This window comes from Lytechinus pictus, chromosome 19 (genome assembly GCF_037042905.1).
Source record: "Lytechinus pictus isolate F3 Inbred chromosome 19, Lp3.0, whole genome shotgun sequence".
NCBI lineage: Eukaryota > Metazoa > Echinodermata > Echinoidea > Temnopleuroida > Toxopneustidae > Lytechinus > Lytechinus pictus.
In genome coordinates, this window is record NC_087263.1 from 931,092 (window position 1) to 943,578 (window position 12,487).

The following is a 12,487-nucleotide window of genomic DNA, read 5'->3' on the forward strand; positions in this document are numbered from 1 at the left end:
ATAGAAAAGCAAACTATTACATGATTTAAATGATACATTTGTACGTGCCCGTTTATATGAACCTCTCAAATCAGCTAGCATTGGTATGAAATCAACTTCATGTTTTCAGAGAATCCAAATGCAGGCTGTTTCGAGACGTTAATTTGTTTTTAACCGAACTTTCCAATTTTATCAAAACAGATAAATATCAGATACGGAGCAATTTTACAAATTGGTTTTCGATTCATGAATACGCTATGTGCTCGTCATGTCAATTGGACCATAATATTGCAGAATACTATCATTTTTTTTATAACTCTTATAACAATTATGAATATTTACTTTTTCAATCAAAATAAGTGCCACCTTGCAAACATAAATAAACAACAGTAGTTATTTCCTGAATCCGTCATCGACATTAAACAAGTTAATTAAAGTGAAAGTGCTGAAGGCGAGGTGCTTTGAAAGGAAAGGTATAGTCTGCTTCGACATAATAAGGACTAATTTGGTGTAGTAAAATGCTGTATAAATAAAGTCATTGATTTCAATAGAAGCGTAGCTCTCACCATAATCATTCCTATTTTCTGTTTCTGGTGTCTACCCCCCCCCCTTGGAAATTGGCATCGCAGCTTTCGGCTGCATATCGCAAAGCTGGTATAACTAATCAAATACGATACATCTTTCTTCTAAGTTAACAGTCACAATGGTTGACTTTATCACTAGACGACAGTATTATAACGCTCGGGCTTTTTTTTTTAGAGACAATGACCGAGCGGGGATTCGAACTCACAATCAGGAGCCCGATATCCTAACCGATAGACCACACGGCCCCTAATTCTTGTGATAGAATATTACAATACTAAAATGCCGACATTGATATGATAACTTTCATGTTTCTGTTACGATGTCCGTTATGTTGATTGCCATTACTTTTTTTTTAAAGTAGTTATTTTATATCATACAATAACACAAAACGCAGACTTCAGTGACCACCTTTAAAGGCGACCTGAAAACATACCTGTATAACAGTGTTTTTTTTTTTTTTATAGACATTGACTTATTGTTCAGACATGTATACATGTAAATGGTTTTTGTTGTTCTGCTCTGAAGCGCCTTGAGCATCTAATCAAGATGGAAAGTGCGCTATACAAATCTCATGTATTATTATTATTATTTATAGAACAAAGGCAAGCTTTATTAATGTGAGTTTTTAAAAGAATCAGATTAGAGTCGTGGTGGTGAATGTCTAATTTTTGACCTTTTATCTCAGATGATTTTCAGCATATTTTCCCAATGGACGTTTTTTAGGTGAGGAAACACATGGTACACTATACAGTGCGTCCCACAAAAAACGAAACCGAGATTTATCGATGATTTATCATAATTTAATCACAAATACAATAGACAAATGACCTACCATTGTAAAGCTTAGAATCTCCTTTTTCATCTGAAATTACTTAGATTATTTCTCATTCACGCATGGGTGAACAAAAACAATTTGAAGAGGGGATACCAAAAAGTCATTTGGCGGGCTGTATCTGGGTTCCAAAAAAGAAAACCACATTTTTAAAAAGTTCAATATCTGTTCTTTAATTTGATACCTCAATTACCGAAAATGGTCAAGAAATAAGAAAGTTCTGGTTATTTGAAATAAGGCTTGAATGTCAATAATTTCATAAAATGAAGAGGTTCTACAAGCTAGCGTTCAAACTCACTTGACACTCCGTTTTGATGACGATCAGCCATGCATTAAGTCTTTTGTTAACCATGCGATAGCTTCTGTGGGAAACCGGTGAAAACACGTTTATTTAATGAAATTATGGAAATACAAGCATTGTTTCGAGGGAACAGAACTTTTTTACTTCTTGACCGTTTTTTGTGATTAAGGTATCAAATAAAAGAGCAGATATTGAACTTTTTAGGCATGTGATTTTCTTTTTGAAATTCAGATACCCCCGCCAAATGAGTTTTTGGCATCCTTTCTTCAAATTGTTTTTGCTCACTCATGCGTGAATGATGAATAATCTAAGTAATATCAGATGAAAGAGGAGATTCTAAGCTTTACATTGGTAGGTCATTTGTCTATTGTATTTGTGATTAAGTTATGATAAATCATCGCTAAATCTCGGTTTCGTTTTTTCTGGGACGCACTGTACAAGGTATTCAGGAACTGATAATTGACAGAAATACACTCTAAGAAAATATCATACATATATTTTTTGCAATTTCAATTAATAAAATGATGGCATTATTACTCCAAAGTAACAACGAGGTATAGTTCATCAAAAGAACAATATTTCTAACAATGACTTGTGATATTGACCGCAACAGAAAGTGCAATGCGCTTAAGAACGTACTACTATAGAAATTAATTAAGTCCTTGCTTGGTCTTGTAATCTAGTGCCATTAACAATTCTGCATATTTAAGAATTCCACTATTTTATACTCTAAATGTCAATATAGGCCTATATACATGTATAAATATGATTAAATTGTATTGATTCAAGGCTTTGGGTAAAAGGCTTACTGCTTCTTTCATTGTGTCCTTTACTTGAGGTAGAATTTAAGAAACACATATCTTCACATTTTGATGATGATGAAAATGATGATTAAATAAGTTTAAATATATTTTATGCCACCCACTGAGAAATAGGGATTTAAATTTGAGGTTTGTATTAAATGGAACAATAGCAGCACACAAGGGGTACTAATGAGCATAATACCGATAAATGCTCACGTATGTACCTTTAAGGGTTCAATCAGCTACATTTATACCTCGGTCACATTTGCTCTATACGGCGGCCGTATACGGCGAGTCGAAAACAGCCGTTTTAACATTTTTTGTACCAGCTATACATACTTTGTTTGAATAAAACGGATGTTTTCGACTCGCCGTAAGGCCGCCGTAGAGCAAATGTGACTGATGTATAAGGGTGCACAGATGAACCATTTTAATGAAGTTTTAAATTTGAACAAACCTTTTCAAACCTTAAATATCATGCACCCTAAAAGGTGCAAGTGCAAAGTTGTATCTTTCAGGGTGCAAACGAGCATTTTTGGGTGCAAAATCATAAAAAAGATGAATATGTTGCACCCTTTCTCACTGCTTAGGGGTGCAAGATTACACCCCAAAGGTGTTACCAGTGTTTCCTTTAGGGTGCAAAAATTTATCAGTGTGAACCTTTCAGTAAAAGACTGACTTGCTACAGCTTTATTAAACTTACAGCAGATGTGACAAGTGGGTGGCGCCCTTTTCTTTATTTTTCTCTTTTTAATAACAGGTGTAATAATATAACTGGTTACATGACATATGCCTCTCTTATTGAAACTTTATTATCTTTTCGTTTCCCTTTCTTCCAAAGTTACGCTTTGTCTCTTTCTTTCAGATCTTCAACAATCACCTGAGAATTGTCGCCCCTATACCGCTACATGATATCGACACCTACTGACGAGGCCCGTGTCGATTCTCCGATATTTTGCTGCACCATCTTTTTTGCACGAATGCACGGGAGTTTCAATGCAGTAAGAAACTTAATAAGACCCCAGCGAAACTCTTTATTTTTCCATCCATAAATGATTGGGTTGATAGCAGAGTTCACACAAATGAAGAAGAAGCTTAGTTGATTGATAATAAAACGTTCTTCATATCTTAAATTGTTGTTGATTTGTGGAGAAATGAAGAAAAAGATCGTGACGGGGGTCCACGACACGACAAATGTTCCGACGATTCCAAGAACGGTCTTGGTCGCTTGTAAGTTTCCAAGACGTCTCTGTTTCTGCGCTGCGTTCATTCCTCTGGCCTGGTCCCGGATTTGCCTGGCTTGTCGAGCAGCAACCCTCCATATGTACAAGTTAAATGATGTTAGCATTAATAGGCCTAGGCAGACCAGTAGGGCCATGGCTAACTCAAACTTTGATATGGCGGGAGTATTGAAATAAGCCCCGCCCCCACACTGCCCGACCTGATGATCGATACTGTCGGTGAGACTTGTGATCCATACATAGAGAAACGCACATGCGGGGCATGATCCACCGATCCAAACCGATACTATCGTCATCGTAACGCGACGTTTTGTAACAAAGTCACAGTAACGTAGTGGCCAAGTTACAGCGATCAGTCGATCAAGGGTTACGATAATTTGATGCATAAGGGAAACTCCGCTCATAAAATAAGATGGCGCTAACATGTACGTCATCTTGAAACAGTCCATCGTATGTGTTTCTGCGTCAGTATATAACTCACACGGAATCGTCAACGCCCCTTGTACAAAGTCAGACACTGCCAGACTTGCGAGGATGAAGTTTGTAGGTGTGTGCAAGCGAACCTCCCGATATACTGTTGCCATGACTAAGAGGTTGCCGATTACGATACAGAGCGATAGCGGTACGAATGCCACGAGTAAGATAACGATATGCGATGAGGCCATCGTCATATCTGGGATGTCACGTGACATGTTCGTAACAAGCTCTTTACTATTTATACTCTCCATTGTCGCGATTGTCGTTAACTATATTTACAAAGAAAACAAAGAGAGAAAGATTTGCTGATTTTAAAACGAAAATGGAAACCCTGCCTCTCTCACCATGGTTATGACTCCACCGCTGCCTTGTCAAGAGAACGTTCATGAAGTATCGTTCGATAAGTCGCTTCTTCTGTATGATAAATTATATTTTTTTAAGGGTTAAGTTTGTCCAATGTTCAATTTCTAAGACCATGCTACCACAATGTCGATGACTCTTAATCATAAATACGATGTATTTGATGCTGAAATTACAAATTGTTTCTTGCAGTCATGTTCTATTCCAAAAGATCGATAAATTGTGATATCACCATGAATTTATAAGACGAAGGGTAGCTACATGATGTTATCAAGATAAAGTGAAATCTAGCTATGCGGGGATGACTACTGTTCTTTGATATTCTTCGAAGATATCCCTTGTGTCCCTTAGTCGTGTTTTATATGACAAGGTTGTAACTTACTACATCTATTCAGAAATTGTATCATCAAGATCAGTGTGGCACTGGAGAATACTGTTCTTCGGTGACCTTAGAAGACATCCCGTTCTACATGATCGGTGGCTTACTATAGGGCCTACAGAAAAATTATAGTTGGCCCATCATCAAGATCAATTAACACTGTCTGTCAGAGCTGAATACTGTTCTTCGAAAGTATCCCTTACTCGTCACACTCGTATCACAATGATCTCATTGTATGATTAATTACATCATGTACATGTAAATAGATGAAGCCCTGGCACTGTCCTGTGTTCTGACACGAATTCTCAAGATTTACGATGAAATTCAATTTGAAATTTAAATAGCTTCCGTCTTCCATGGTCTTCTGCACCTTACTGCAAACAACGGCAAGGTTGAGTTGATTGAGTTCAGTAAATGCGGGTAGAACCAATATTTTTGTTACTATTCCTTTCAAACGTGCCAACGGTTTTGATGTGATGGTGGGGTTTCCGGGAGCACACCGTTCTTGACCTAATAATGAAAGCGATAAACATGAAACAGATTAGTTGTCTTTTAGGTCAAGCTTAAAGCGTACCAACATTAATAATTAAGAGTTCTATTACGTTTGTCGTGGCCGCAATTAATCAGTTATATCGCCATAGATTGTAGTTATTCATCAAAACCCTCTGCCGCAAAACACGCGCCGTTTTGTTACAATTAAGCGTACTAATTTTTTGCAACAATGGATGTTGCTTGCGTCATTAGATAAATGGTTGCATACATGCTATTAATATTTGGAGGGAAAGCGTCATGATGATAATAAAATCGATATTGGTAGGGAACTATCCTTGATTCGATTGGAAATTGATTGAGGGAGATCGCTTAAATTATGAAATGGAGGAAAGTTGAAATAATAGAAGTGTTTAGATGCTGGTATGAATGATGATGGTGGTGGTGCGGTGGTGGTGGTAGACGTGGTGGTGGTAGTGATGATGGTGATGATGATAATTATGATGACGATGATGATGATGACGATGATGTGATGATGATGGTAATGGTGATGGTGATGATGATGATGATGACGACGATGATGGTGATGATGATGATGGTAATGATGATGATAAAGAAGATGATAATGTAGATGATTATGATGATGATGATAAAATTATTGCGATGATGCTGACGGTGATGGTCAATGATGGTGTATGATGATGGTGATGATAACGATGATGATGATGATGATGATGACGATGATGTGATGATGATGGTAATGGTGATGGTGATGATGATGATGACGACGATGATGGTGATGATGATGATGGTAATGATGATGATAAAGAAGATGATAATGTAGATGATTATGATTATGATGATGATGATGATGATGAAGATGATGATGATGGTGATGATGATAATGATAATGATGATGGTGATGACGATGTTGATGATGATGATGATGATAACGATAATGATGATGATAATGATGATGTTGATGATAATGATGATGATGACGATGATGCTGACGGTGATAATGCTGCCGATGATGATGATGACAATGATGCCGACGGTGGTGCTTACGGTGATGAGGGTGATGATTTCAAGACTGGCGTTTCAACTTGGGCGTGAACTTTAGTAATAGTTTTACAGGAATGAATACAAAAACGGTAAATTGCGCAAGGTAATCTCTTGAGTCCAGAATTAACAACAGTAGTTTCATTCATCAAAGACCAGAGGGAAACCAACTTCGCAAATTCAAGACATACTTTCGATATTATAACAGCTGTGCGTAGTTTCTATATTGACAGTCCAAATGTTTCTGTTTGTTCGAGAAAAAAAACCTTACATCTTGATACCAAACATCGATATATTGGGTTACACTTCGTAATTCCGAAGGTTCGTAATTCCGAAACACGTAAATTGCCTATACCTCGATGTTCGTTAATCCGAAAAGGTAAAAGGGTTCGTTAATCCGAACATTTGTGGCGTTATTCCGAAGGTGCGTTGATCCGAAGGTTCGTTAGTCCGAAAACGAAATAAGGTTCATTAATCATTTCGTTTTCGGACTAACGAACCTTCGGAATTACGAACCTCATTTCGTTTTCGGATTAACGAACCTTCGGAATTCCGAACCTCACTTCATTTTCGGACTAACGAACCTTCGGAATTACGAACCTCATTTCGTTTTCGGATTAACGAACCTTCGGAATTCCGAACCTCACTTCATTTTCGGACTAACGAACCTTCGGAATTACGAACCTCACTTCGTTTTCGGACTAACGAACCTTCGGAATTTCGAACCTTCGGAAATACGAACCTTCGGAATAACGAACCTTTGGAATATCCTAATCTTCGGAATAACAAAGCTTCGGAATTACGAATGTATGCGATATATTGATACCTCACCTATTAGAGCCTACATTATAAAGAGGTTGTTATAATTAACTATATCATCTTTGGAAATAAAGGTGCGTATTGGTGAATTGTGGGAATATCATGGGATATGGTAAAAAAAAACTAGTGGGGATGGTCGAAATTGTAAGTAACATTGTAGATTTAGTGATAAGTGGCGTAATGAGAAAAAAAAAATTGAGTGGGCTAAATAAAGTTGCGAGCGAGCAAAATATTCGACGTATTATTACCAAAAAAAAAAATCAAATTTTGTGATTCCTAAAATAATATCATATTTCACTCTTCTCTCTTTCCTATTTCACATCATACTCGTAATTGAAGCCATTCGCACTCTCGGATTTTTAGACCTGTAAATAACACCTGAATTCAAATAGTTTTAGCTATTATAACAATGGCAAAGGCATTAGCACCTGTGACTCCGTTTGACATTAACAACCTGAATATTTTGTTCTAAACTTTCTTCATATGAATTATTTGTTCCATTTTCTTATGGTCCCTCTATCATTCTGAAAAGACTATCAAACAATCCGCTGACAGTTTCAAGATGATTCAAGATTCAATATATATTTTATTCAATTGTGCAGTCCAAAGGCTGAACTGCCGTTGAATTCAAGATAAAAAAAAAGACAAAAATAATTTGAGCAAACAATACGGACGGTTTCAATTGCAATATACAATACTTATTCAATTTTACAATATATAATTCAAATTTACAATAAATTGAATCTACAATATCAAGTTCAATTTACAATAATGATTATAATTCACAATGATAATTTAAACAATAATCACAATTATAATTCATTAAGCTGAGTACGTATCAGGTACCAGATGTGAGTATATAGTACGTGTTAATAGAAGAAAGAAAAATTTATATAATTTGATGAAGCATTTAGAACTTTAGAAAATAGGGGATCCAGAGATACGTCTTTGGAATCAGTATAAAGCAGTACCTATACTCATTATCATATTAAGTTTTGTTCATTAGCATCTCTTGCAATGCATGTTACTCAGTTTAATTTTCTATGCGGAAATAAAAACTACAAAATTAACCCAACTAAACAAAGGTGTGTGTCATTTTCCTGAACGTCAACATATCAGTTTCATTAGTGTTCATTTTTTCTCATGGAAAGTGAGAATTAAAAAAAAAAAAAAAAATACGATATACCTACACGCATATTACATTATTCAGTGGCGTAATGAGCCAAACTATTTGAGGGGGCTAGATATGGCGTATCGAATGAAATTTATAAAAAGTTACGAGCGAGCGAGGAAAAATTTCGACAATTTTATAAAAAAATCAAATTCTGTGATATATTTTGACATAATATTTGGAAAATAATATCATATTTCACCCTTCTCTCTTTCCTCTTCTCTTTTTTTCTTGGTCTTGTTTTTTTTTTTTTTTTTTTTTTTGGGGGGGGGGGGTAAAAGCGCCCCAAGCCCCCCCCCCCCCCCATTTGTACGCCAGCGTTTTTGCGTTTCTCTAATATATCTCACTATAAGTTTTTTATCGCACGTACTTAAAGGCCAAGTCAACTCCAACAAAAACCTGATTTGATTAGAAAGAGAAAATTCAAACTAGCATAACACTGAAAATTTTATCAAAATAGGATGTAAAATAAGAAAGTTATAATATTTTAATGTTTCCTTAATTTCACAAAACAGTTACATGCACATCCTGGTTGGTATGCAAATGAGGGGAGCCGATGACATCACCCACTCACTATTTCTTTTGTATTGTATTATATGAACTATTTTTATTTTCTCGTCATTGTCATGTGAAACGAAGTTTCATTCCTCCCTGAATACACGTGGAATTCCATTATTTTAACATTTTGTGGTTCAGGCAAGGAGGTCCTAATTGTCACATTCGTAAAAATTGAAATATTGTATAATTCAAACAACAAAAAACACAAGAAATAGTGAGTGAGTGACATCATTGACTCTCTCATTTGCATATATCACTGAGTTGAGCATAGAACTGTTTTGTGAAATATAAGCGAAACTTTAAAGTGTCATAAATTTCTTAATTTACATCCGATTTTGATGAAGTTTTCAGCGTTATTCATTTTTGATTTTTCTCTATTTATTTAAATCAATTGGTTTCTGGGGTGGACTTGACCTTTAAACGTGTTAACATGGTAGTAAAAAATGTGCCATGTATTTATGTGCATTGTTTACAAAATTTGAATGTCCACTTGATCTTGAGTATTTCTTTCTTTGTACACCATGGAGTTCAAGGTTAACCGTTTGGTTTGATATCTGATCGCATTATACTGGTACCTAATGATGATAATAATATAATGTAGGATTTATAGCGCACGTATCCACCTCGTTAGATGCTCAAGGCGCTCATATATTACCCCAGCTTATGTAGTCGAGCGATAACAGTGCTCACAGCTTTACCTCACCTGGGTTAGGTGCAGCACAATGTGGGTGAATTCTTACTGAAGAAAAACACGCCATGGCTGGGAATCGAACCCACGTCCCTCAAGACAAGAGTCTCAACCACTAGACCACGGCGGCCCCACAAAATAGCATGGCACGATCAGCAAGTGGCGTCACCCGATGGAGGCGATGGGTGAAAATCAAGGGGCGGGGTATTTGTTTAATAATAATTTAAACAGATTATGCCGATTATTTATTTATTTAAAGATTATTTTTAATGCCAGCCATATCATATTTTTCCATGCAGACTGCAAAAAGGTGCTGTATTACTGCAAATGTAAAGGAAATGGATGTGACATGAATCATGGGCGTCACCTATCTCACCCAATGTTGACGTGCCATGATATCCTCTTGTTATACCTTATTTGTTTTATTGCCCTAAAAAGTATCGATATTGGCTGGCTAATTGATTTTGTACTTCTGGAGATGCTGAAGAAAAGCCCTTCTAAATTATTAACTATATGGCACATATCAAATTATTTTTTTCTAAATATCACACTAAGAAATAAGGGTACAAATTTGAACACTTGGGGTTCGTACAATAGCAGCACTCAAGGGGTGCTAATGAGTGAAATTATTCTCTTTTGTGCACCTTTAAGTGTGCAGTTAGCGACATAAAGCACCCTAATAGGTGCAGAGATGAACCTTGTAATAAAGGTGAAAATTAAATCGTCAAGTATTATCACCCTTAAAAGTAAAAAAAGTTGCACCTTTTAATTAGGGCGTTTGGTACAAATAATAATATGAAGGTGTAATTTTTGCACCGGCCTTATTCCATTTAGGGTGCAAGATTGCACCTCAAAACGTGCTACCAGTGTTTCATCATCACCACCACCATCATCATCACCACCACCATGATCATCATCACCATCATCATCACCATCATCATTATTTTGACCATCATCACCATCATCATCACCACCACCATCATCATCACCATCACCACCATCATTGTCACCATCACCACCATCATCACCACCATCATCACCACCATCATCATCATCATCATCATCATCATCATTGCACCCTTATAGGATCCAGAGACCAATAATATAACAAAGGTACAACTTTGAACCTTTTTTAACGGCAAGTATTATGCATCTTGAAAAGGTGGCACCTTTTATGGTACAATCGAGCAAATAATAAGGAAAACACCAATATTAGATCTACGCCCTATAAGGTGCAGTGTTTCATTCTGGATGCTAACCTGACTATAACAAAAATATTTGTCCTTCAACGTATAGGCTTACCTTGACAAGACGATTACGACGGTTTGACAAGTGCAACTTTCAGAGATATTCCGGAGATCGTAGTTGCAGGAGCTAGTTCGTAATAATGACATACACAGATCTTATTATCTTATTAAATCAGAATGAGAAGTTGGAGATATCATCATCATGAGTGTCGAAAACAAAACTTTGATTCTTAGTAACCTTTGTAGACGTTCTCAATTTTTAAGGACGAATCGTTTGTTTCACGACACTTATATATATATGTATAGGCCTATTCCGCAGTTGGCAGGAATACCATTACCGGGAAAGTAAAAACTCATGGTAATATCAGGTAATATCATGATGTATATATTTACCAGCTGAGTTTGCACACGAGACGATCTGGGGCCCTTATCACAAAGCCTAGCGATTGATCATTCAGTTCACTTTGTACGCTTAATTGTGCGTGTGGACGTTTCGATCCACTGTAAAATCAGCATTACGATCATTCGCTAATCTTCGTGTAAAAGGGCCCAGGGCCCTGTATTATAAAGAGTTGCGATTGATCCGATCAATCACAACTATGGACAGCCAGCAACGTCAACATCTAAAATGTCAATTTGTTCGAAATGTTTTCTAGAGATGATGCATATACTCATACATTCATCGTTATCTTGACAATTCAGTATGCTTCTTTTTGTTTCAAAGGACATTGTGCAAATTTCCTGTAGAAAAAAATATGACACTGATGGATTTCCATAGAGTTACGATTGATTGGATCAATTGTAACTCCTTGTAAGACGGGGCTCAGAGAAGCTCAAACCTCTATCACCATGATGCGTTATTCCATGATAATTGCAATTGCAATCACTTCATTTTGCGGTATATTAACCTATATCAAAACGTTTCAGCCCAACGCTTATTAAAAAAACCCGAAAATGAATTCAGAATTAGTTTCGAATAGAAGAGCGATTGATGAACAATTGATCACTGCGTGTCGTCATGGTAATCCAGCGATGATTTATTAAGCTGACCATGAAGTTCAATAGGCCTTCTGTGATTTTGCGAACGACTTGATAATTGCAATAAATCTTTGGGGGTTTTTTTACGGAAAGGGCACGTATTTTATGCGAAATTAGTATGCTGTAGGGTTATTTGCTATGTCCGGTTTCGGTTGAATAAATCTCCTGGGCCATGGATTAATTAAAGGTCCAGTCCACCCTGTCAGCAAAATGTTGATTTGAATAAATAGAGAAAAATCAAACTAGCATAACACTGAAAATTTCATCAAAATCGGATGTAAAATAAGAAAGTTATGGCATAAGTTAAAGTTTCGCTTATTTTTCACAAAACAGTGATGTGCACAACTCAGTGACATGCAAATGAGTCAGTCGATGATGTCCATCACTCACTATTTCTTTTGTTTTTTATTGTTTGAATTATACAATATTTCATTTTTTTTTACAGATTTGACCGTAGG

At 36.3% G+C, this 12,487-nt stretch overlaps 1 protein-coding gene across 1 annotated transcript; it reads right to left on the bottom strand.

Moving 5' to 3' along the window:
* Nucleotides 1–3,258: 3,258 nt before the first annotated feature.
* LOC129283039 (trace amine-associated receptor 1-like) lies at nt 3,259–5,391 on the bottom strand. The gene has a single exon (XM_054918873.2). It carries the CDS (start codon nt 4,467–4,469, stop codon nt 3,405–3,407), a length of 1,065 nt encoding a protein of 354 aa, XP_054774848.2. The 5' UTR covers nt 4,470–5,391; the 3' UTR covers nt 3,259–3,404.
* Nucleotides 5,392–12,487: the final 7,096 nt, after the last annotated feature.